At 34.1% G+C, this 26,210-nt stretch overlaps 1 protein-coding gene across 1 annotated transcript in view; it reads right to left on the bottom strand.

The window, feature by feature from the left end:
• Nucleotides 1-26,210, bottom strand: part of PAPPA2 (pappalysin 2) — a 259,746-nt gene that overhangs the window by 107,649 nt on the left and 125,887 nt on the right. Inside the window, exons 8-11 of the mRNA XM_063106943.1 lie at nt 25,437-25,565; nt 21,772-21,863; nt 19,698-19,891; nt 17,653-17,799 (exon numbers count right to left, since the gene is read on the bottom strand). Of these exons, the coding sequence (XP_062963013.1) occupies nt 17,653-17,799; nt 19,698-19,891; nt 21,772-21,863; nt 25,437-25,565 (562 nt within the window). The remainder of the gene's footprint in view (nt 1-17,652; nt 17,800-19,697; nt 19,892-21,771; nt 21,864-25,436; nt 25,566-26,210) is intronic.

The following is a 26,210-nucleotide window of genomic DNA, read 5'->3' as shown; positions in this document are numbered from 1 at the left end:
GACAAGCCATTAGCAAAGCTAACTAAGAAGTGAGAAAACACAAATAACAAAAATTAGAAGTGAAAAAGGTGATATTACAACTGATACCTCAGAAATACAAGAAATCATTAGAGACTACTATAAACAACTACACACCAACAAATTTGAAGATCTGGAGGAAATGGATAAATGTCTGGACACACATAAACTGCCGAGACTGAGCCATGAAGACACAGAAAATATCAACAGACCAATAACAATCAAAGACATTGAAGCTGTAATCAGCAATCTCCCAAAAAAGAAAAGCTTCACTGCAGAATTCTACCAAACCTTTAAAAAAGAGTACCAATTCCCTATAAACTATTCCAAAAAATTGAAACAGAGTCCATTCTCCCAAACTCATTCTATGCGGCAAACTATCAACCTGACACCAAAACCAGACAAAGAAATAACAAAAAAAGAAAACTGCAGGCCAATATCCTTGATGAATACAGATGAGAAAAATCTCAATAAAATATTAGCTAATACAATACAGCAACTCATACATAAAATTATACAGCATGATCAAGTGGGATTCATCCCAGGGATGCAAAATTGGTTCAATATATGCAAATCACTAAATGTGATACACCACATCAACAAAATCAAAGACAAAAACCATAGGATCATCTCTATAGATGCTGAAAAAGCATTTGACAAAATTCAACATTTGTTCATGATAAAGACTCTATACACTGGGTATAGAAGGAAAGTATCTCAACACAATTAAAGCCATATATGACAAACCCACTGCCAACATCATCCTAAATGGGGGAAAGTTGAAAGCTTCTCCCTTAAGAACAGGACAAGGATTCCCATTCTCACTACTCCTATTCAACATAGTGTTGGAAGTACTAGCCAGAGCAATCAGGGAAGAGAAGGAAATAAAGGGCATCTAGATTGGAAAAGATGAAGGCAAACTGTCCCCGTTTGCAGATGACGTGATCCTATATACAGAACAGCATAGACTCTACAAAAAACCTCTTAGAGTTGATAAATGATTTCAGCAAAATTGCAGGATACAAAATCAACACACAAATATCAGTAGCATTTCTATACTCTGACAATGAACTAGCAGAAAAAGAAATCAAGAAAGCTAGCCCATTTGTAATAGTCACCAAAAAAAACAAAATACCTAGGAATAAATTTAACCAAGGATGTGAAAAATCTCTGTGATGAGAAGTACAAATCACTGCTGAGAGAAATTAAACAGGACACATGAAGATAGAAAGATATCCCATGCTCTTGGACTGGAAGAATTAACACTGTGAAAATGTCTATACTACCCAAAGTGATCTGGAAATTCAACTCAATCCCCATCAAAATTCCAATGACATACTTCTCAGAAATAGAAAAAAACAATTCTAACTTTCATATGGAATAACAAAAGACCATGAATAGCCAAAGCAATCCTGAGCAAAAAAAAAAATAATAAGGTCAGAGGCATGACACTACCTGACTTTAAAGTATATTACAAAGCTATAGTAACCAAAACAGCATGGTACTGGCATAAAAACAGACACACTGGCCAATGGAACAGAATAGAGAATCCAGAAATCAACCCATACACTTACATCCCTCTGATCTTCAACAAAGGCCCCAAGACTACACACTGGGGAAGAGACTGCCTCTTCAGTAAATGGTGTTGGGAAAATTGGATATTCATAAGTAGGAAAATGAAACTACACCTTTACCTCTCACCATATAACAAAATGAACACAAAATGAATTAAAGAATTAAATATATGTCCTGAAACAATAAAACTCCTTAAAGAAAACTAAGGGCAACACTCCAGGAAGTAGGATTGGGTACAGACTTTATGAATATGACCCCAAAAGCACAGGAAACCAAAGGAAAAATAAACAAATGGGATTATATCAAACTAAAAAGCTTATGCACAGTAAAAGAAACAATTAACAGAGCAAAAAGACAACCAACAGAGTGGGAAAACATATTTGCAAAATGTACATCTGAGAAAGGATTAATATTCAGAATATACAAGTAACTCAAAAAACTTAACAGCAAAAAAACAAGTAGCCTAATTGAAAAGTGGGCAAAGGAGCTGAGTAAGCAGTTCTCAAAGGAAGATATACAAATGGCCAACAGACACATGAAAAAATGCTCCACACCACTCAGAATTCAGGAAATGAAAATCAAAACCACTTTGAGATACCATCTCACTTCAGCTAGGATGGCTAATATCCCAAGGACTGACAATGGTAAATGCTGGCGAGGATGTGGAGAAAAAGGAACCCTCCTACACCATTGGTGGGACTGCAAAATGGTGCAGGCTTTATGGAAAATGGTATAAAGGTTCCTCAAACAACTACAGACAGATCTACCATATGACTCAGCTATTCCACTGCTGGGTATGTACTCAGAGGAATGGAAATTATCATGTTGAAGGGATACCTGTACTCCCATGTTAATTGCAGTGCTATTTACAATAGCCAAGAGTTGGAACCAGACTAAATGCCCATCATTGGATCAGTGGATAAGGAAAATGTGGCATATCTACACAATGGAATACTACTCTGCTATAAAAAAAAAAAAAAAAAAAAATGAAATACTGCCATTTGCAGCAACATGGATGGACTTAGAGAAAATTATATTAAGTGAAATAAGACAAACACAGAAAGAGAGATACTGTATGTTCTCACTTATTTGTGGAAGCTAAAAATAAATAAATAAATATACAAACAAATAAATGGGGGAGCAGGAGAAGACACAACCATCACAAAAATTCCTTGAACTCATTAAGATAAATGAAGAGATATGATGTTGATGGTGGGGGGGGGAGAAGGAGGATTGGTAAAGGGACATGAAAACCAACTACATTGCATATTGATAAATTAGAACAAAAAATAAAATAAAATAAAATAAATCCCCTACGAACTTATTGCTCTTTTTCTGTAGCAGACTGAAAGTTTAGGTAACTAATGTTGCTAGAATTCAGTGTAAAGTAAACAGGTTATAGACAAAGGGTCTTGTCAGCCTTCCTATGGGCAAAGTCAAAGAATTCAAAGTAGTGATTGAACTTGGTGCCTTCTACACATGAGCTTTTTCTTTTTTGCTAAATTATGAAATATAGACAGTCTTCTGGATAATTGAAGTCCTCTCTAAATAAGTGATTAGCATCTGACTGATTAAAAAAATAGGAGGGAGTGTCACAGATTTAGCAAAAACAAACAAACCAAAAATCAAGATATCCACTTAAATTAAAATATCTGATAAACAATGAATTTTTTTAGTGTAAGTATGCCCAAATATTGCATGAAAATATTTATCCTAAAAATTATTCATTGTTCATTTGAAATTTAAACTGGGTATTTAATTTTTTTCTTCAACCCCACATTGTAAAGATATAAGAATGCACGATAAGCTTGATTGAGGTAATCATTTCATTATGTATACATATATCAAAATATTATACATTGTCTTTTAATCCTATTTTTCCACAAACTTTTTAAAGTATCCTCATACATACAATTTTTATTTGTCAGCTGTAAAATAAAAACATGTCAATCTAAAAAAAAAGAACACACAATAAGAAAAACAAAAATATGAGAGAAAAGAAAGAAGAACAGAAAACACAAATTAAGGAAAGGAATGGAAGAAAGGATTTGTAGATATTTGTGCATACAAATGAAAATAAAGCAAATTGGTAAGAGTGGTATACACTTTTTGACTGGTGAATGCAGAGTACACATTTTTACTATGGACTGGTCTTTAATGCCTGAACGAATAAAGTCTCACTATTTAAGTGCTTCCTAATAAAATGTAGGACCAAGGGGAGGAGAAAAAATAAAACCTCTAATTATGACACAGTTGGCACAATAAAAAGTTGTGTTGCTCTGAAAAATCAGTGTTAGAAACAACAAAATGCTGTTAAAAATAAATTATAAGAGTTATTACAAAATAGTTAGGGCTGAATTCTGATAAAAATTCTATATGCCAAAATTTATGAGGCACAATTAAAGTAGTACTTATATAGAAAAATTATGGAACATAGAAAACAAATTAGCAAGTTTTCAACACAAGAAGCTAAAAAAGAACAGCAGTGTAAATCCAGAGAAACAAGAAGAAAGGAAATAATAAAGATAAGTGTGGAAATCAATGAAATAGAGAACTAGAACAGAAAGAGAGATGAGGAACTAGACTAAGTTCTCTGAAGATTCTTAAAAGATAGACAAATCTCACTCATGTGTAATCAAGAAAAAAAGAGAAAAAGAAGGTTCAAAACCATACACTATAAAGAGGGTGATAAGTATAGCTAAAATAGAGTTGAAAACAATAAAAATACATTATGAACAGATATCAGCACTGAATCTGAACATGTGGAAGAAATTAATACATTTCTGGAAATACCCAATAATCCAAAACCTGGGAAAAAAATTAAAAATTAATACATTAATACAAATCAAAGAAATTAAAATGACAATCAAATCTTTCCTCAAATAATTCCAAAACCAATTGGTTTTATAGGTGAGTTCTGCCAAATTTTTAAAAAACATAATATTTTTAACAGATACTTATTTCTAACTGATAATATACAAGTGGTTGCAGAAAATAACAAGGAAGGAACACTGCACAACCAATTTTATGAGGCTTTTATAAACTGATATGCATAAAAAGAATATATAAACTAATTCCACATATGAATATAAATGCACAAATTCAAAATAAAAGATTAGCCAATAATACGTTGAACTTTCAAAAGGGCAACTGAAGTTACTAGAAGCAGAAAGGGAGTGGGGAAGGAGAAATGGGTAAAGGGCCATGAATAGCAATGACAGTGTATGTTATTGAATATAATAATTATTCTGATGTGAGCCTCACATACTGCACACGAGTATTGATGTTCAACTCTGTACCCCACAGATCTGTACTATCAGTTATGCTACAATAAAAAAAGAAAGAAATAGAAGACTCATGTAATTAAAAAAAAATTTTCTCTCATCTCATTTTACATAATGCATGTTGAAAAAGCAAGGCTTATTTCAAATATATATAATATTCTAAAAATGTAATGTAGAGAATAGCTTATTTCTTGTCTTTGATAATTGCATAATAGCTGTCTCCTCAATCTCCTTTCTGTGAGGGAATGTGTGCTACTATAATTCCAACATTTAAAGAGCCCCAGCTAAATGATCTGGAAAGTTCTGTGGTATCACATTCACACTAAACGACTATAAAAGCAGCGGAGACTAAAAACTCCTATTTCAATCACTGATAAATTAATAGAGTTAGTGTAAATGAATTGGATCACACTTTCTTCAGGAAAAAAAAAAAACTGCACAACCAATTTTATGAGGCTCATATAATCTGAATACCCATAGAAAGAAATAAAAACTAATTCCACATATGAATATAAATGCAAAAATTCAAAATAAGATTAGCCAATAAAAGCCAATGGGACATTTAAAGTATAATATGTAATAAACATGTCAGTTCATTCCACAAAGGCAAAAATGATTTGGTATCTGCAAATAAAATCTATTAATGTGACAATGTAATGATGGATCAAAGGAGAAAAATCATATGATCATATTCATTGATACAATCCAAGTGATTAATTAATTTCAGCTTCATATGTACGAGTATGCTTTTCAAGAGACAGAAGAAATGATCTAAGGCTTATTCTAAAATTTATTTGAAAAATAAGTGTTCATGAATAATGACAGCAAATTCAGTTTTGAAAAAGATGTGCAAAAAAGTGGCAGGGAGGACATGTCCTACCAGATATGTTCACATAGCAAAAGCTTATGTCAGTGCATTTCTGGTGTAAGAAACAGGAAAAAAAATTGAATACAATAGAGAGTTAAAAAACAGATTCACGTATTGTCCAGAAATTGGTATACTATCAGCATGACACCACAAATCATCAGGACACAGGGATAGTGTTAGAAACTTGACATATTTTTTTAATGGATAGTGTTAGAAAACTTGACATATTTTTTTAAAGTGGATTTCTACTTTGTTCAATATTCAAAAACAAATTTTTAATATGCTAAGAGGTAAAGTTTGAAAAGCAAAAGTATAAAACTAATATAAGAAAATAAAAAATATCTTTTCAACCTGAGCAAAAAGTAATAAATTTGTCTATATTACGATTAAAGAGGAAAAGAACACTGAAGGCCTGATAATTATTACATAAAAGAATGCTCTGCTCTATTAATAATAAGAAAAAAATGCAAAATGTATATTTAAAAAAAGGAGATGTTACTTTGTTCCCATCAGATTGATTAAATTTAGATCATTTCAGGTTTGGGCAGGGATATGTGGTAATGGATGCACTATCTTCATTGTCTTGAAATTATTGAGTTTAAGTTCATATATCTAAATTTATGCTCATACCTGTGGGTATATTCCTAGACTTTCCTGTTCCACTGATCTGTTTATTCATCTGCCAGTACTTTGATGTTTTAATCACTGTAATTTCATTATTCATTTTGATATCTGACAAGGCTAGGCTTCCATTACCTATCTTTTTCAGAATCTCCATAAAAACATTAAAATCAGCTCTGTAATTTAAAAAAAAAATTACGTTTGGATTTTTATTGGGCTTACGTGACATTTAAAGAATTAGGGAGAATCAGCATTCATGTGATATCCAGTCTTTCTATACAGGAATAGGTCGTGCCTCTTCATTTATTCAAGCCCTTCCGTGTTCTTCAGTACCATTTCTTCATACAGATCCTTCAAATTCCTTTTTTAGATTTATTTTTAATTATTTTTACCATTTTTATTGCTACCGAAAATAAGATATTTTCTTTAATCATATTTTCTTTATTGGTGCTTGTTTAAAATTAAGGGGCACATTTATTTTCATCTTAATTTTCTACTAAACTATTTTACTAAATGAAATAATTTTCAGGTTGTTCTCTTTTCAGACGTTAACTCAATTTATGAGAAAATAAATAAAATTTTGTTTCTTTTATATTCTACATTTAACTTCTTTTATATCTCATAAAGTATAAAATTAAAAGTCTAACTGCGCTGGTTCCTATTTCCAGAGAAAGTAAAATAACAGTGATAATATTAGAGTTTTTTCTATTTTACTGACTTATGCTTTTCTCTGTTATTTCATTTTTTCTTTTTACTTTGGTCTTAATTTTATCTTTTTCTAATTACATAAAATGGAATGTTTGATTAATGATTTTATGCCACTTTTTTCTAAACATAAGGCATTTAAATCTATAACTTTCCCTGTAAGTACTGTTTTAATTTCATCCACAAATTTTTATGTCGTTTCATTATCAATCAGCTCAAAATATTTTCTACGTTCCCTCATAAAATCTTCTTTGACCTATGGATTATTTAAAAATGTATTAATTACAAAAAATAAGTATTTCCTACATATAGTTATTCACTTTTATTTAGTACTGCTGAGGTCGGAGAAAGTACACTGTATGATTTCAATTATTATAAATTTATTGAGAATTGTTTTATGATCTAGTATATGATCTCTCTTGCAGTTGCTGATGTAGTGTTTCTACAAATTTCTACTTGGTCAAGATACATGATAATAATCTTCAAATCACACATACATATATGTCCTAATGCTTTTGTCTACTCGTATCAATTGCTAAGATATAGATAATAAAAATTCTCAGGTATGATTATGAATTTGGCTGTTTTTCCATTTAGTTCTATCAATTTTTAATTCTTTTTTTTTTTTTTGAGGCACCGTTTTTAGGGACCTCAATTTATAACAAGATTGTTTCGTCTTCTTGATCCATTATGAAATATTCCTCTTTATCTCTGATAATACTGTGTTGTCTATTTTTTTAGATATTAACAAAGTGCATCAGCTTTCTTATGCTTAGAGTTTACATGATATGTAATTTTTCACCCTTTTACTTCTAGTCTGCATGTCTTTATATTTAAAGTGTTTTTTTTTTTTTTTGTAAACAGTATATAACTGATTCTTTTTATTTTATGTAACCTGACAAATTCTGCTTTTAATGTGGAGTTTTCAGGCAATTCACATGTGATGCAATTAATGATATCGGTGGGTTTAAGTCTACCATCTTGGTCTCTGTTTTTTCTTGGTTCCATCCATTTTTTCTTAGTTCCTCTTAAGGGTGAAGGAGGTAATTCGTTCATCTTTTAATCCCCTCACACACAAAATATTGTTTATATCGGGCAGTGTTTATTAAGTAGAATTAAAAGTAAATGTTATCATGGAGTGGAAATAAGGCAAATGTTCTTAAATATCTTCAGATGATATAGAGCAGGGGTCAGCACACTACAGCCTATGCACCAAATCTGATCCTCTGCCTGTTTTTGTATAGCCTGTGAGCTAAGAATGAATCTTGCATTTTCAAATGATTGAAAAAATCAAAAGAAAAATAACATGAGTAATGTAAATATTACATGAAATTCAAACTTCTGTGGTCATAAATATAATTTTATTGAAACACAGCCACACTCATCATTTACATATTGTCTATGGCCACTTTCACACTAACAGCAGTATTAAGTAGTTGTGACACAGACTGCACTGCCACAAACACTAAAATATTTTTTATCTGGCTCTTTATAGAAAGTTCTTCTATCTCAGGTATAGAGAAGAAGGACCATGGTTTTGGAATAAACTGGATTTGAATTTTAATCTTATCTGCATCTAAAATGCTTAGTGTCTTGGTCTGTTTTCTGTTGCTTATAACAGAACACCGAAAACTGGGCAATTAATAAAGAAAAGAGGTTTATTTTGGCTCATGGTTCTGGAGGCTGGAAAGTCCAAGGTTTGAGGGGGTGCATCTGATGGGGGCCTTCTTGCCAGTGGGGACTCTCTGCAGAGTCCTGAGGTAGAGCAAGGCATTACATGGCGAGGGGGCTGAACATGATACTCCAGTCTCTCTTTCTCTTCTTATGTCCATGCCTATGATAACAAATTAATCCATTAGCCCATTAAATCATTAATCCATTAATCCATGAATGGATTAATCCATTTATGAGAGCACAGCCCTCATGACCCACTCGCCTCTTAAAGGCCTCATCACTCAACACTGCCACATTGGGGATTAAGTTTCAATATGAGTTTTGGAGAGGACAAACATTAACATAGCATTTACAATCTCTGAGTTTTAAGACAATCATTTTAGAATGGGAAAATCATATATCTGATAGAAAATTTGTTATGAGAATTAATAATAAAATATATGGAACAATAAATTTCAATAAATGTGATTTTCCTCCCATGCCTGGTGTTAGGGATTCTCATCTTTATAATCCAATCAATTAAACATGTATTGTATTTTCCCTTAAAGACTCATATTCAGTCTTTGGCTAGTTGAACCCAAACAAAGAAAGGGAGGAATTATAGTTAACAGGCTTTGGGCTTTATGTAGCCAGGGTTTCTAGGCAGTGGTCCAAAATTTACAACTAATGTGAAGGCCCCTGGTATTCAAAATTCTGTGAGTATGTGGTGGTTTCTGTTAGGATTCCTGACCAGTCCAGCCTTAGTGAGACCATTCCAAATTGGAGACATTTTGGAACAACCATGAAAATAAACATGAACTTATGATTTTGCATATGTTGATGGGCTCCTGGTAGAACCAAACAATAAGTACTTATTGAGTATCTAGTTCTCAAATTGCTTCATTTGTTGCGCATATTACTTAGATTCAAAGCACTTTCTGGAAGGAATCATGGCTTCTGTTTCTTTCTCTATCCCCCTGCAGCAACTAGAGTTTACAAAAAGCACTTAATAAATTTTATGAACTATATTCATAGATACATAGTCTTTCAGGAATTTAGAAGAAATCCAACAGAAAAAGACAGGAAGCCTTTCCTTCCAATTCCACATATGTTTTAATTTGTTTTCTTGCTTCTGTCATATTCCCTTGTCTATCCCCAGTGCTTAGTTCTGGATTTGGCATATATCAGGTGCATAACACATGCCATTGAGTGAAGCAATTCAGTGTAGAGGAATAAACATGGGATTAGAGACAAGAGGCATGAGGTTTACCATTTTATTCTTGGGTGTTGAAGAAAAAGCACTTCAAGTCTTTGATTCTTTTTTCTCTCATCTGTAAAACAGGAAAACACTTACCTTGCCAAATTCACAGACTATTGTAAAGATTAAATTAAAAAGTGCGTGAGATGCACACTATAAATCATAAATGACTTTAAAATGTGCTAATTATTGTAAATAATTAAAAGAATCTACATTTTATGCTATGTAAAAAAATTCTCACAGTCTTTGTTCATTGGTTTAAGATTAGAAGAAAATAAGGAAAACTAAAAGAATGTTACCTCAGTAAATATGAACTAAAATAATAGAAATTTTGTTGGGCAAGAAGCATTTTAGTAAATAAAGAATTTTGGAAAGATATTTTCCAGACTAATGTTTTCCAGTGCAAGTTTTTTCACTTGTGCAATAAATTTGCTTCAGATCCACTGCATACAAATCATATTTTTGTACCAAATCAGGATTAAAGTATATTAAAAGGAAGAATACTATACTAAAAGGAAGAATAAAAAGTTAAAAATTCTACAGTCCTAAGAAAACTTAAAGAAAAATGTAACTAGCTTATTTTTAAAAATCCCTTCTTAATTTATTTTGTATCATGTGGATTTGTAAAAACTAAGTTTTCTTAATAGATTTTATATATTCATTTAACCTTCCATGATATTGGTGATTTTTTTTTTTTAAATACAAGAACAATTACCTCTGGGCCAATTGTAGTATAAACAGGGTATAAACCTAAAATATACAAAGTACCTAATTGACATATATTAAAAGAATTCCAGGTGGAGATTTCTGTTTCCAGCTATGATGGAGCAGCTTGTAGTAGAACAAACACTTCTTACAATAACAATCCTAAAATAGAAATTAAGTTAAAAAATGTTTGAGAGCATTTGAGAACAACCAAGGCAGTGAGAACCTAAGAGCCCCATATCTCAAAAAGAAAGAAGCCACCCTGAAGGGAACCTAACATTCTGTGCCACTTGAGACTTTTGGGTACTTTTCAAACCTAAGCTATGCAGAATAACAGTATAAAAAGTCAAGCAAAAACAGGCAGGAGAGAGGTCAAAAATACTAAGAAGAGTTTCTGGCAGACATACACTGCTGAGAAAATAGAAACTGTACTTCAGAGACTATAAAGGTGGGAGACCCAATCTAAGCTTTTAGTTGAGACCTTTGAAGGGTTAGGCCTTAAAGGAAAGGGAAAACTGAAAAAATATATCAGGGCTTATAAATACAGAAGCACAAACTTGACTCATCTTAATTACTTATTGGATTAGGGTGATCTTTCTCAAATCTTACTAAATGTCAAAAAAAAAATCGTCTTGAAAGGAAGATGTCATTAGGCAGAGCCTCTAGAATTTATTCTGTGCCTGATACTTAGTTAAAACATTATTCAGTATAATAGTAGATAAGCCCAAATGAATGAAAATTAAGAGAAAAAATAGTTTATATAAATAGACCTCAGCTCACCAAAATACTGGTGTTGGGGCCGGCCCCGTGGCTCACTCGGGAGAGTGTGGCACTGGGAGTGCCGAGGCCATGGCTTCGGATCCTATATAGGGATGGCCAGTGGGCTCACTGGCTGAGCGCGGTGCAGACCACACCGTGCCGAGGGTTGCGATCCCCTTACCGGTCAAAAAAAAAAAAAAAAAAAAACTACTGGCATTGTCAGACACAGACTTCAAAATGATTATGATTAATAGATCTTTTTAAAATAGACTATAAAATGGAGAATTTAGAAGAAAATAAGACTTATAAAAAATTAAATAGGAATTCTAGAATTAAAGCTACAATAACTGAAATTAAGGATTCAATAAACTGTTTAAAAGATGCTTATATGGAGCAAAATTTGTGATTATTGAAGCAGAAGATATGTCAGTGTAAAATAATCAGACTGCAGTGTGTAGAAAAGGGAATGGAAAATAGAAGAAAGATAAAAAGAACAAAAGATGTACAGCAAAGAGGTACAACGTACGTATACATGGCAATCAAAAAAGAGAACAGAGAAAAAGCAAATGAACAGAAGTAATATTTGAAAAATTATTCCAAAACTAAATAAAGATGATAAGCCACAGATTCAAGAAGACCTGGCAAACTTTTAACCAGATAAATACAAAAAAAGAAGCCTAGAAACATTATAGAAAGATTGTTAAAGACAAAAGACAAAGTGAATATATTAAAAGCACCAGAGAATAAAAGACATTGCCTTCAAAGAAATATATACCAATGTGCGGCTAACTGTCCAAAGCAAGTATAGAAGTAAAAGGACAATTAAACAACATCTTCAGGATGATGAAAGAAAACAACTGTCTATCTAGAATTCTAAACCAAGCAAAGATACCCTTTTAAAATGAATGACAAATAAACATATTTTCGGTCCCCCAAAAAACTAGAAAGAATTCATTGTCAGCAGGCCCACATTAAAAGAAATAATAAATGGATTTCCTCAAGCTAAACAAAAATTATGGAAACACAGAAATATAGAAAGGACTTAAAAGCACTGGAGGGGGGAAACACTAGGTAAATTTAAAGCCATATTACAAAAAAAGCTGAAATGAAGAAAATACATCAATTTCAAAATGTAAACATTATTTAAATGTATGTATTAAAGAATATGTTTAATATTTTTTTTAAAAAAACTATTACTTTTAAAATTCAGGAAGCAGTAAATGGAGGCAAAGTATTCTAAGGAACTTTTATTGATTATGAAATCGTGAGAGTACTAATTCATAGCACTCTTAACAAGTTAAGGATGTATGCTGTCACCTCAAGGATAGCCACTTAGAAAATAAAAGAAAAGCATAACTAACAAAATAATAAATGGAAAGGAAATAATAAAATTAGTTTTTTAATCTAGAAAGAAGAAAGAAAAAAAAACAAAGAACATACAAAATATGAAGAACAATTAGTAGGTTGGTCAGTTTAAAATCAAACCTCATTAATTACCTTAAATGTAATTGTACTAAATATACCAACTATAAAACAAGTAATTTTAGATTATATATATAAAAAAATATTGATTACAAACAAAGCATCATACATAATTACATAAAAGGTTGAAAGTAATGGGATGAAAGAAGACACAATATGCAAACGTAAATGAAAAAAGCTAGTCAGTATAGGTATACCTATACTAATATTAGATAAAGTTTATGGTAAAGCAAGAAGTATTCCTAGAGATAAAGAGAGACATTTATTAGTGTTAAAAAAGCTAATTCACCAGGAAGATACAGAAATTCTAAAATTATATACTGGCATTTCCCACTTAATACAGTTCCCATAGACGTGAATATCAGTTATAACAATTTAGTTAACTTAAAATCAGTCTTCCAACATGATTCAAATTTCAGTTAGCACAGCATATTAATTTTAACTGCATAAAGTGCAAATTTCACTGCCAACCCTTCCATCCAAAAATCACCATGTAACTAACAAATGTGAATTATGATCGGTGACCAATCACATCAGTTCTTTCAAAGTCTCTCCTTAATTGGCCTCTGGGTATCCGGTATTCAGTTCACACAGAGACAAAAAAGTGTACAGTTGTGTTGTTTCCTTGTCTCCCATTGGTAAACCCACACAACATTTTAGAAAAATAGATAATTGAAAGAGGAAATTGGCTAACAAAGATGAAAAGTACAGCAAAGAAACAATATGATAATGCTGGAAGTGAAATCTGAATCAAGGGAAAATGGGATTGTGGAAGAAATAGCTGCTGCTGTGAATGCTGACACTGCAGCCAGAAAAACTTAGTGAAAGTGAAATCAGCAACATAAATGACAAAAGCGGTTGTGATAAAAGAAATGACGATGTCCCAGAAGAAGTGATGTCAAGAAAAAGTCCATGGCAAAGGAACTCTAAGAGATATTTCAAAAAATTGAAAGTGCAAAGAATAAAATGTGGGAAGCTAATCCAAACTTAGTAAGGCAAATGACAATTCACCAAGATATAGAAACACTGCTTGCTTGTTTTGTAATGTTAGTCAAATGATGAGAGAAAGGCAAACAATGTTCAAAATGCTCCTGGTAAGTTGTTTTTTTGTTTTTTTTTTTTTTTTACTAAGAGATGAAACACTTTAATTCTCCATGTTTCTGATGTTTCAAATTACAGTGAACTAAATAAATATTAGTTTCCCTTTTTTTCATTTTTTTTACATATGCATACCTAAAAATAAGAAAGCATTTAATTTTGCAACAAAAACTTTTAGAGTCCTGTAACAATTGTAATTTTTCCAATTAATTATGAAGTTTGCTTTGCATAGTGTCAGCTTGCACCATCATTGGTGGTCCTACACTACCCTGTAAAGTGAGAACTCCCTGTCTATTTAATAACATAGCCTCAAAATGTATAAAAAATTACAAAACTAAAGGAGAAAGAGACAAACCCAAGAATATGATGGGATATTTTAATACATATCTCTAAGTCACTAATGGAAACTTTTCACAGAATATTAGAAAAAGTGTTTACATACAAAATACATATAATATAAGGAATTTCAACAACATGATGGACAAACTCAGCCTATCTTAGATATGTAGAATGCTGTATTCAGCAATTGTAGACTACACATTCCTTTCATAATATATGTAATATTTACCAATGTTAACCATATATTAATCCATAATTCAAGGCTCAAAGGACTGAAATATAGAATATACTTTTGACTACAGAAAAATCTAGCTATAAATCCAAAACAAAAAGGTAACCAAAAACCCATAAATGTATTCAAGTTAAATAGCACACTTATAAATATCTCAAGGGTCAAAAAAGAAATCATAATGAAAATTAGAAAATATGGTTGAACTGAATGGCAACAAAAAAGACATGAGAAAACTTGTGGGATGTAGCTAAAATCATGCCTAGAAGGAAACTTATGGCATGTAAATACACATATATATACAAATTACAGTGAACTAAATAAATATTAGTTTTGCTATTTTTTATTTTCATTTTCACACATATATATAAAGAGGGAATAAAAATTAGTTATCTAAGTATCAAGTTACTAGGGAAAAAAACAAGTTAAATGCAAATATAAAAGGAAGAAAATAATGAAAAATAAGAGCATATATGACTCTGGTTGGTTGTATAAAAAGATTAATAAAAGGTTAGTAGAAATGATAAACCCTTAGCAAAACTAAACAAAAAATATAAAAGAGAGAAGTCACAAATTAACAATAGCATGAGTGAAAAAACATCCTGGAAATTGTAGAAACATTACAAAGAAAATAACAGAATATTATGAAAAACTTAATAAGTTTGATATTTTAGAAAAAAATAACAAATTATTTGAAAAACTCAACTTTCCAAAATCGACCTAAGAAAAATAGAGAACTTAAATTTTTCTATATTTGTTTTAAAATTTTCATCCATAAATTAACTTTTTTCCTCAAAGAAAACTTCAAGCTCAGATAGCTCACTGGAGAATACCTTGAAAATTTACAGTAAATTTACACAAAATATTCTAGAGAATTAGAGAAAAGAGAAATATTTTAAGAATCAGATCTATCCTTCATCATAAACCTTAAAAAACAGGAAAATAAAGAAAATCAGAAGCCAACCTCTAATGAACATGGATGAAAAAACACTTAAAATATTCTCAAAATAGAATCTTACTATTCTATTTTAAAAGAGTGTTACACCACCTTCAATTTGTTGCTTGTTTGATTTTTTTTTCCCAGATATCTAAGGTTGGTTTAACATTTAAAAGTTTATTAACGAAAGACGAGACATTAACAGAACAAAGGAAAAAATGGTATGGTCATTTCAATGGATGCAGAAAAAGCATTGGATAATCTACAACTCCCCTTTCTCAGAAAACTATAAAATGTTAAAAACAGAAATTAAAGAAGACCTAAATAATTGAAGGAATGTATTAAAAGACTCAATATTTTAAAAAGAAAACTCTCCCCAAATTGATTTATTGAGCCAATAAAATCCCAATCAAAATTGTATCAGTTTCATTTTTACATATGGAAATTTATAAGCTGATTCCAAAATGAGTATGAAATTCAAAGGAGCAAGAGTGGCCAATACAATCTGGAAGAAAATGAACAAAGATTTAAGACTTCACACTATTGGATTTCAAGACTCATTAAAAATGTACAGTAATTAAGAGTATATCATTGGTGCAAAAAATATACAAACTAATATAACAAAATATAGAATCAACAATACCTTCACATATATATTGTGAGTTAACTTATGACAAAGGTGACACAGGGTAGCACGGGGTGGGGAGGGGAGTTTTTAGTTTGAATAAGGGTGGTTCTAGATGTATTGAATATCCATAGGAAAACATGTCTTGATTTCTACCTCACACAGTGTGCAAAAATTCCAGATGGATGGTAGACCTAAATATGCAACGTAAAACAATAACCTTTCTAGAAGATAGCATAGGAAAGCATATCTTTGTGGTAGGCAAAGATTTCTTATCACGGTACACAAAAAGCACCAACTCATAAAGGAAAAGAAGGATAAATTGAACTTTAGTAAAATTTAGAGCTTCGGTTAATCTAATGATAACATTAACAGCAAGAAAAAGTTAGCCATAGAGTGTTGGAAGATATTAAAGAGCATATAACTGAAAAAGGATTTATATTCAGATAATTATAAAGAAATTATATAAATTAAGAAGAAAGTGATAAAAATTGAGCAAAAGGCTTGACTATGGCCTTCAAAAACAAAACAAAACAAACAAAAAAAACCCCACACAAACAAATTGCAAATATACATAAAAAGGCTCCCAATCTCGTTAGTCATCATGAAAATGCAAACTGAAACCACAAGGAGCTACCTTTACATACTTACCAAAATGATTAGACTTAAAATATCAAGTGTTGGTGTAAATGTGAAGCAATTGAAACACTCATAATCCTCTGATGGGAGTATAAATTAGAACAACCACAGTGGAAAATCATTTGGGATTATCTACTAAAGCTGGCCTACCTATGATCTAGCAGTGCCAAATACACCCATCTGTGTATACATGTTAACTGCAATAAATGTACAGAAATGCTTGTAGCAGAATGATTTGTAGTAGCATAATAGAGAAAAACTGGATATAACCTAAATATCATCAACATTGGAATGGCTAAATATATTGTGGTGTGTTCACACGCTGGAATGTTTTGACACAATAAAAATGAACACTACTGCTAAGTAAAGCAGCATGAATGAATCCTACGCATATAAATGTTGAGTAAGAAAGAATCAGACACAAGGAGTACATACTATAAAGTTTTTTGTATAAAGTTTACAAAGAGGCAAAAGTAATCTATTGTGATAGAAGTAAAACTGGTAGATACCTCTGTGGTGTGCTGACTGAGAAAGGGCGTGAGGGAGCCTGTGGGGGTGAGTGTATTGCCCTGTTTCTTGATTTGTGTGGTGGTTAAAGAGGATGTCCACCTTGCAAAAGTTATTAAGCTGTGCATTTCTGATTTTTGCACTTCACTGTGTGTGTGTTACACTTTGATAAACATACAGAAAGAAGTTTACAATGTAAAGAGGTAAAAATAAATTGAAAATATAAAAACTTGGAGAAACAATAGGAAAGCTCCTGATAAGCCATTCCAATGCACCATTTTTCATACACGCATGTGCACACTCACACTCTTATCTACAGCCTTCACAAAAAAATCATCTGGGCCACTTACTTCGAGCCAAACCTCCTTCTCTTTCTCCAGGCTACCTTCTCGCTGCTCACTCCCTTCATCCTGAGGTTTATTTCCACTGATGACACAGGGAAACCAGCCAGTCAGGGGACGGGGCTTGGGTAAATCTGGATGGTATGATGTGCAAATCTGAAATGCAATTTCAACCAAAAGTGACATGTGTCTGAGATATAAGACAATGAAACTCTTCAGCTCAAAACCAAAGTTTTTCTCTCTTTCTGAGTGCCCAACGATCACATGACTGTTAGAAAACTTTTCTCAGTGTAGAAGCATTTCTCCACACACTCTCTCAGGCTCCGGGTATAACTTGCCAGAGTAGAAAGACCCACATAACAACTCTCAGCCCACTGTCAGCCCAGGGATCTTGCCCAGGAATAGTGCTAGCATGTTTCAGGCAACTGCCCCAAGGATAAACCATGGAAGTCTGTCCAAGATGTTGTCCAGGTCCTTCCCAAGCAGCACCAACTGGCCCCAAGAGTGAGGCTACTGAGTCAGGGGACCCCTGAAAATTCAGCTAGATAAGGGAGCCTGAGAAGCAAAACTCCAGGAAATTTCTCCCACTTCACTTAGGGAAGACGGACAGGCTAAACTAAAAGCCACTTCAGAGAGCTGTCACTAACCCAACAATCTCCCAACTTTCCCGGCTTCCTGTCATCAGGTGCCAGAACTCAGAGAAAGATGCCAGAAATAGGCAGGGAGAGTGTGGCAGAAACAGCTAGTTGCCCAACCATGTCTATTTCCTCTTTCTTTCTTATTAACACACTCCAATTTCATTCAGGGGGACAGTGTATCCAGTTATAAATGCTCATCTCCTCAGGGTTCCTTACAATTAAGAGGGATGAAGTAGCCTGGATCTAATCAATAAGATGTAGGTGGAAGTCTATAGCATTGAACTTCCAGAAAAGCTGCCATTTTCCCACTTAAAGACTCAGCTGGCATGCAGCTATTCTATCTCCCTTAGGCCTGCACCCTTCATCCTACTTGAAATGCTAACTTCATGCCTAGGGGAGGCCCAGCCATGTTATGAGCAGGAGGAAGAAGGCTACAAGCCAAGATGGAAAAGCTGGAATCTAGAAGACCCAGGGCGTTGATGCGATCCTTGAACTGGAGCACCAGTCTTGGCTCGTTTCTCAACCTTTTCAGAGATGGCTCCTCAAGTCCAAAATCCAATTATTCCATCCTGACCTAAGATACCTATAGGGCTAAATCTCATTTCTGTGAAGGAACTGTCCACTGTTATGATGAATGGCAGAGTTTATTTGGCAGTGGAAGCATCTGGAATGGTACCTGAGAACCAAGAACCCCTGATTTTCTTTTCAGTATTCAGCTATGATTCATAGATGTCACTGGTATAGCATCATAGCGTCCTCAGAGGATCTCCTATTTAGGTGAATATTCAGGGAAAATTATATACCTAAAGATTTGCTTTTAGTACTAAGTCTAGAATTCCTGCAATAATAATAACTCTTTGAATCAAATTATATTTTGATTTTTAATATATATTTTAAATGTCATTTGATCCTTAATAAACCATTGAATTAAATGCAAAAGATATTACTATACCCAATTTACATACAAAAATATGGGGCCAGAGAGGTTAAGTGACTTATCCAATGTCACATAATAATAATAGGAATACTGGTGGATCCAGTAGTTTAACCCAGGCCTTCTGACTCCTTACTACTTCTTTTTCTTCTTTTAAAATAAATTCTACTAAACACAGAGCCCAAGTGTAATGTAACTTCTATGTGCACACATAGGTTAGGTTTTAAAAAGCTTGTATATGCCTTTGAGTTAGCTATTGCATAGTCAAAAGTTCCCAGAAAAAAACTGGTGAGGTAAGTGTGGGGGGCAGGATTTTATTGCTAATCTAGCAGCTTTTTGTTTAACATTATCTTGTTCAGAGATCAGTAAGGACAAAATCTGATGTCAAAGTCTGGAGTAAAATGTAAGTTCCCATTAAGCATCTGGGGGAGTCACTTCACAATTTTGCTCTTCCTTGACTCTGTTCGTCTGGCTTAACTTACCATAGAATGAGGTTCTCCAGTTACCAAGGAAACAGGACACATCTTCTTGTCTTCATGGGAGGAGTAAGCTTGGGTAGCCCACAGATCCAAGTATCCTTTGGGAGTATAGAGACCACAGTCTATGGTGCTGGTTTCCTTCTCAAAAGGCTCACACATCCCATCTCCCTCGAACAGGTAGCAAAGGCTTGGCTCCCCTGCCAAGAAACATTGTATGAACTGAAAGAATGTTTTCATACATGTCACAGAAAAAAATTAACATGGGAGTGTTCACAACATTCCTTATCCAGCCCACTAAAGAGAATTCAGTAATTGTCCAGTCCAAACACACACACACACACACACACACACACACACACACACACACGAGGTAATTCATTTGTTTTATTCTGTTTTTCTATTTATAACCCAATGACTGCTTCTTTTCCTTATCTCTCTTTTTTTTCTTATCATGGACTTAAAATTTTTTGTCTGTGATTCTTTTCAATCTATCTGAAAATAACAGACTACAATACTTTAAAAATACATTTCACAATGGTTCCTTCAAACCTAATCTCCTGAGAAATTATGATATAGAACTATGTGCTTAGCACACAATAAACTTATTACTCCCTAAAAAAGATGTCTAATAGTAGAATATATCATTTTAACTTTACCCTGTCAATAATTTAAGTATAGTCTTAAATATGGTATTTGAATATAGTTAAAGTAATTTAGATATAGTCTTACTGGAGTTGGAGGGGAAGGAAATATTAGCCAAACTTTATGGGATCAAATGCAATGAAACAAAGTAAGGTCTGCTCTTAAGTTAAATGAGTCTTGAGTTGCACTGGGGAAGGCACAGAGTGTTTGCAGAGTATATACTTATATTCAATACAAGATCACTATGCGGCTACCAAAAAGAAATGATGCAAACAGAGGTGGCATTAACAAATACTTGTGTACAGAAGAGGAAGGTAATCGGTGCAGTGTATTCTGCACAGCCAGACCACATCTGGAGTGTTGGATTCCTTTCTGGGCATTGACCACACAAAGCATGCCAGATTGGGGTAAATAGGAAAGGATCTGGAAACCCAATCACATGAGGGGATGTTTGGATTGGAAAAGACAATAATGGGGAGGCATTTCAAATGTCTGAATGGTAGTCAAATTACACAGGAAAAAAAAATGGATCCTCTGTAGTTTCACAGCAAGGAAAATGTACTTAAGCATAAGGGAAGCTGAGCTCCAAGGCTGGCTCTGCAAAGGCCTTGATGGATGACTTTGGATGAGTCACTGAAATGTTCTGAGCCTCAGTTTCCAAACCGGAAAAAGGGAGAAGAATTTTACAACAGATAAGGCCATTCTTAGCAGAATTGTCTGTTTCAAGGTGCATTCTTCACTGGTAGAACCAGTGGAAATAACCTGCATCTAAAAACTTGTTAATGGTGGTTTTAATCAGAATTGGGAGAAGTGATGAAGACTGCTTCCCTGAGTGGCAAGGATCTAGAGTCAAAGTCACCTAGTTATAATTTGTTACCAGTGATTCTCCAGGACTAGAACAATGTTATGGCCCTCTGTCATCCTTCATGATCTTATTTGTTAAACACAGCCACCAAGAGGTATCTTGCACTCCCTTTGACTTAGAATGTTTCCTTACACTGATTAGGATATAGAATCTGTATGATTGTGCTAATTATCTGACATTTTGGTGTTACTCATGAGTACTCAAGAAAAATCTTTAGTAACAAACATTAAACTAGAAAGCAGTAAAACCTAATGGTTTAGCATGTCAATTCTAGAGCCATACTTCCTTGGCTCAATTCCTGACTTTACCACTTCTAGCTGATTAAGCAAAAGCAAGTTATTTAAGCTCTCTGTGCCTCAGTTTTAGTTTCCTCATAGTTATTATAAGGATTAAATGAGATAATATACGTGAAAAAATTAGTGCCTGGCACACAATGGCCACATCAAATGTTACTGTTCCTATTATTATCACTAAGCTAGATGTTACAGGATATCAATAACTCACAAAGAGAATACACTGAGACACCTCCAAAAATAAGGCATAATCCCAGGCCGGAACTTCTCAACTCACCCACACAGTTGAACCCTTCTTCTAGTTCACACGCTCTTGAGCAGCCATCTCCACTCAAAAGGTCTCCATCATCACACTCTTCTCCCAGGCTCCTAGAAAGTAAAACTATGCATATATACATGCACACATACATACATAAAATGATTTTTCTTGTTTAGCTAACATCATTTTAAATTCTTAAAATTCCTCATTGCATATTAAAAAGTGTAAGCTGGAGAAAAGTAGGAGCTAAGAGAATGCTTTTACTGAAAAAAAAAATACAGACATTTAAAGTAGATGCAGTTTGAGCAATGATTGTTGACTGGCATGTCCAGTGGGTTGTGGGAATTCCTGGAAGTCAAGTAGCTCACAGCTTAGAAACATCTAGGCAATCCATGAGGGTCCTGACAGTGTTTCTGGTAGAGGGTCTTAAGCTTGGAAAAAGCTTACTAGTCCTATAATAAATGATGTCTTTTAGCTGATTTGGTGAGGAGAAAACCTGCCTATGTGTGGTTTTGTTTTCTACTCATTTTTATCTGATATTTCTTTGTGTTTTCATTGTTTTATTCTATCTAGATACAGTTGTTGTAAAAGTTAAGATTTTGCAGAATTGAATTTCCTGTGTATTTACTGGGCGACTTAAGCAGCCCCATTGCAGCTGACTCTCAGCCAAGGGCATCTCTAGAGCTCATGTCCTGTCCTTACTCCCTACTACCACCTGGTGGCAGGCAATATATATTGCAGGGAAGAAACAAAGTGGGAGAAGAAAATGTCATTTCTGTTTTGAACCTCGTGCTGATATAACTGGTGACTAAATTTAGGTGGAGGTAGGGTAGTTAGTTTATAATGCAGGGAACATGAATCATATTATAGGAACAAAATGGATATACTTGGGTTGAAGCTCCTACGAAAGAACCAAGATTTGACTATTGCAAAATGGATGACAATTAGCATTTTTTCCCCATGACTTTTCAGCATGTTCAAAATGGACATATATTTTACCTCAGTAGATAAAGGGCTTTGGAATGCTAAAGTGTTTTCAGAACTAGGACATTACTAATAGTGCACTGTTTAAAGTATACCTCATGGGGATAGATTAAAGATTAAATAATTAGATATGAGAATGCTTTAAAGTGAATTAAAATATGCTACGAATGCAATGATATAACAATATTTTAAACAGTAAGCTGGGAGTAGAGAAAGAATAAAAGAGATATGAAAAACAACATAATTGAAGAAATTTGGGAAACTTCAAATTCTTTTTTTACATAAATGCAGAGTGGTTCAATGAAAAGACACTTCTCTGGGGACTAATCAGATATAAGAAATTCAGGAAGTCTGCAAATACTGCATACCTCAGTTTACTCATCTATGGAGAGAAGATTAACCTACATCAGTGTTTTGCTACATGGGTACCAGGACACAATCTCAGAAGTTGGCGATTTTATATTTTCATCTTGAAGATAATCTAAACAACTAGTATAAGCATATTGTGTATCATGTTGTGCAGTGCTGCCCAGCAAATATGATGAGAGCCACATGTACAATTTTTAATTTTCTAGCATTCAATAAAAAAGTGAAAAGAAACAGATAAAATTAGTTTTTTTAATAATACACTTCACCTAACCCAACATATCCAAAATACAATCATTTCAATCTATAATTAGTATAAAATTATTAATGAAATATTTTACATTTTTTGCATACTAAACCTTGGAAATCTAGTGTATATTTTTCACTTATGACATCTCAATTCAAATACTTGATCTGTACTTAGATTTCAAAAAAATTATACTTGAAAAAGTAGTTCACTAACTCAAGTTGTTTCAAATATACTTAAAGATTTTCCAATAACTGTATTGAGTTTCAGTTTTTGAACTAAATTTAAAATAAATTAAATTAAATATTCAGTTTCTTAGTTGCATTTGCCACATTCAAAAGTTCAAGAGCCACATGTGTCTGGGTGGCTCCCATATTAGACAGCACAAATTGAGATGATCAACTTCTGAATAAATACTGCTCACAATTTCAGGGCCCTCCACTGTGTTTCTTTTGATAGACTTATTGACAAGTGATGCCCACATGGATTAAATAATTTGCATGGCTCATTCTTGTTTTGCATATAACAGAGACATCTTCCCATTGGATGGCAGCACTAATTACTCTGCACAGAGAAGAAATACAAGTTTAAAAGAATATTTTGATAAGGAACCTTATTATAACCGGTAGCCAAGCGTTACTGCTTTAGGTGAAGCTGTTTCACAGCACAGGACAGAATGTGTAATACCAAGGTAGGGAGGGGGCCCTTCACCCCTTTCTGCCCCCTACCCCCCTGGCCGATGTAACATCCTGGGGCCCTGGGATGGCCACCACAAGATAACTATTTTAGAAAACACTATGACATAGGGCAGAGTATTGTGTTCAGGGAGGGCTCTGCCAGTGTAGCAATGGTAACCCAGCCCCCCAAACACCTTGACTGGTGAACTGCAGATTTAAAAGGAAGCAACCAGAACAGGGAAAACAGCAACAGCAGCAACAATCAGACTTGTTCTGTACACACGGGAGGCAACCCCAGGGAGAAGTTTGATTTGAGATGGGGAAGGGACGTAGCAGGCCGAGGCTGAGTTAGGCAGGAGGGGGAAGCAAACTAGCAAGATTTGGGTATGAAAGTTACCTCAATCGCTTCGGTGTATCTCGGTGTATCAATGAGGTCTGGGAACATGTAGTGTTTATACTTCTGTGAAAAGCTTACACTATAGCTTAAGGATCTTACAAGATTGAGAAGATAAACAATGTTTACCGATTTCTAAACAATAAGATGGGATCCCAAGAAAGGCTACAAAATTGATTCCCATTAGGGGCTTCAAGGTACAATATATTTTCACCTGGTCTGGGAAATCAAAAATAGGCCACCTTACTAGGAGGCAGAATCTAAGACAAATCATAGTGCCTGGCCTTCCAGGCTCCTACTCCCAACAGCTTTGTATGAGTAACAAATTAGGTTAGATGAGCATTAAGGGTAGGTTGATGTAGGGTGACCAACTGTCCTGGTTTTCCTGGTACTTGGCATTTTTTAGTGCTAAAATTAGGAAAGTCCCAGGCAAACCAGAATGAATGTTTCCTCAGTTGATATCACAAAAGGGCAACAGGAAAAGGAACATGACATGTTAAGAAACCAGACTGATTCCATCTTTACCCTGCTGATGCTTACAGAATGGCTACAAATTACATTGTAATCAGTTCTTCCAGGGGTGAAATTAGCAACTTAAGCTCAGAAAGCTATACTGACTTTCCTCCGGTCATGCAGCTAGTTAGTAGTATAGGACAGGCCATTGGTCCAAAAGATGTCCTCTTTCAACATCGTCTAACGAGTAGCCCTCTGCTGCATAAATTCCTCCCTCGAATCACTGCCCAGCCTTAAGAGGAAGCCCAGAGGATCATTCCCACTACTGCGATACTCTGGGGTGAACTCTGAATGAAGTAAGTCCCTCGATAACTATGCAGAGATGTCGGTGAACTCTGAAGGTCAGGAGCATGTCCCAGATTTAGTCATTTCAACACTAGAATCACATAGTGCCCTGCCTCCTACATTTACAAAACAAATCAAACTTCAACTGGAAGCTGCACCTCCTGGTCAGAGCAGGACAGCGTCCTTGAGCGCACATTCCCACACACGCGGTACTCACCCTGCCACCTTCCCATCTCCACAGTAGGGAGCTCCGTGGACGTGGTTCAGAGGAGGTGAAGCTTCACCCAGTTCTGCTCCAGCTTCAGCTTGAACTTGGTACCGATACATCTGCCCAGGCGTGACCTCCCTGTGGAAACCAGTGGGCCATGACCACTACATCCGCAAAATGAGATATACGCTGGGCCCTTTGTAGTGGTTCGCAGGAGTTTAAGGGAAATATTGCAGGGAACATAAATGTTAAACATATGCCGCATAGTCTGAAACAGAGACGAGGGCATGTAATCTACAGAGCAACAAAATGTTTGGAAGCATATTCATTTCGGTATTCCCTGAATGTTCCAAACAGTAGGCATGCGATAACGCTTGTGAGCTGACACTGAATTTAATGGTCCTAGACAACCTAGGAAGATGGTATTTTAAGTAAACTTTTACCATGTTAAAAAAACAATTATTGAAAAACCAGTCTATTTTCAAAGTAATCAAACACTGGGAATGAAAGCTTGACAGTTTGGGCTAAGCAAAGCCCTTCTTAGGTCTGTGGGTCACAGTGTTCTTATCTCTCCAGAGAATTCTTGTCTTGAGGAGACTGAAAACTTAGGGGTAAGAGCAACTCTGTCACAGAAAGAGGTAAGAACACCTTCACCACTTTGGAAATGCAAGAAATTCCACAATTAGAAATGCATTAAATTACTCCCCACCTCCAAAACTGTTAAAATGCATATATCTCAGGAATAGAGTTGTATCCATTGATGCCAGAGATGAGGGGTGCTTA

This window comes from Cynocephalus volans, chromosome 8, assembly GCF_027409185.1.
Source record: "Cynocephalus volans isolate mCynVol1 chromosome 8, mCynVol1.pri, whole genome shotgun sequence".
NCBI classification, from domain to species: Eukaryota; Metazoa; Chordata; class Mammalia; order Dermoptera; family Cynocephalidae; genus Cynocephalus; species Cynocephalus volans.
This window is presented reverse-complemented; position numbering and strand designations above follow the sequence as displayed.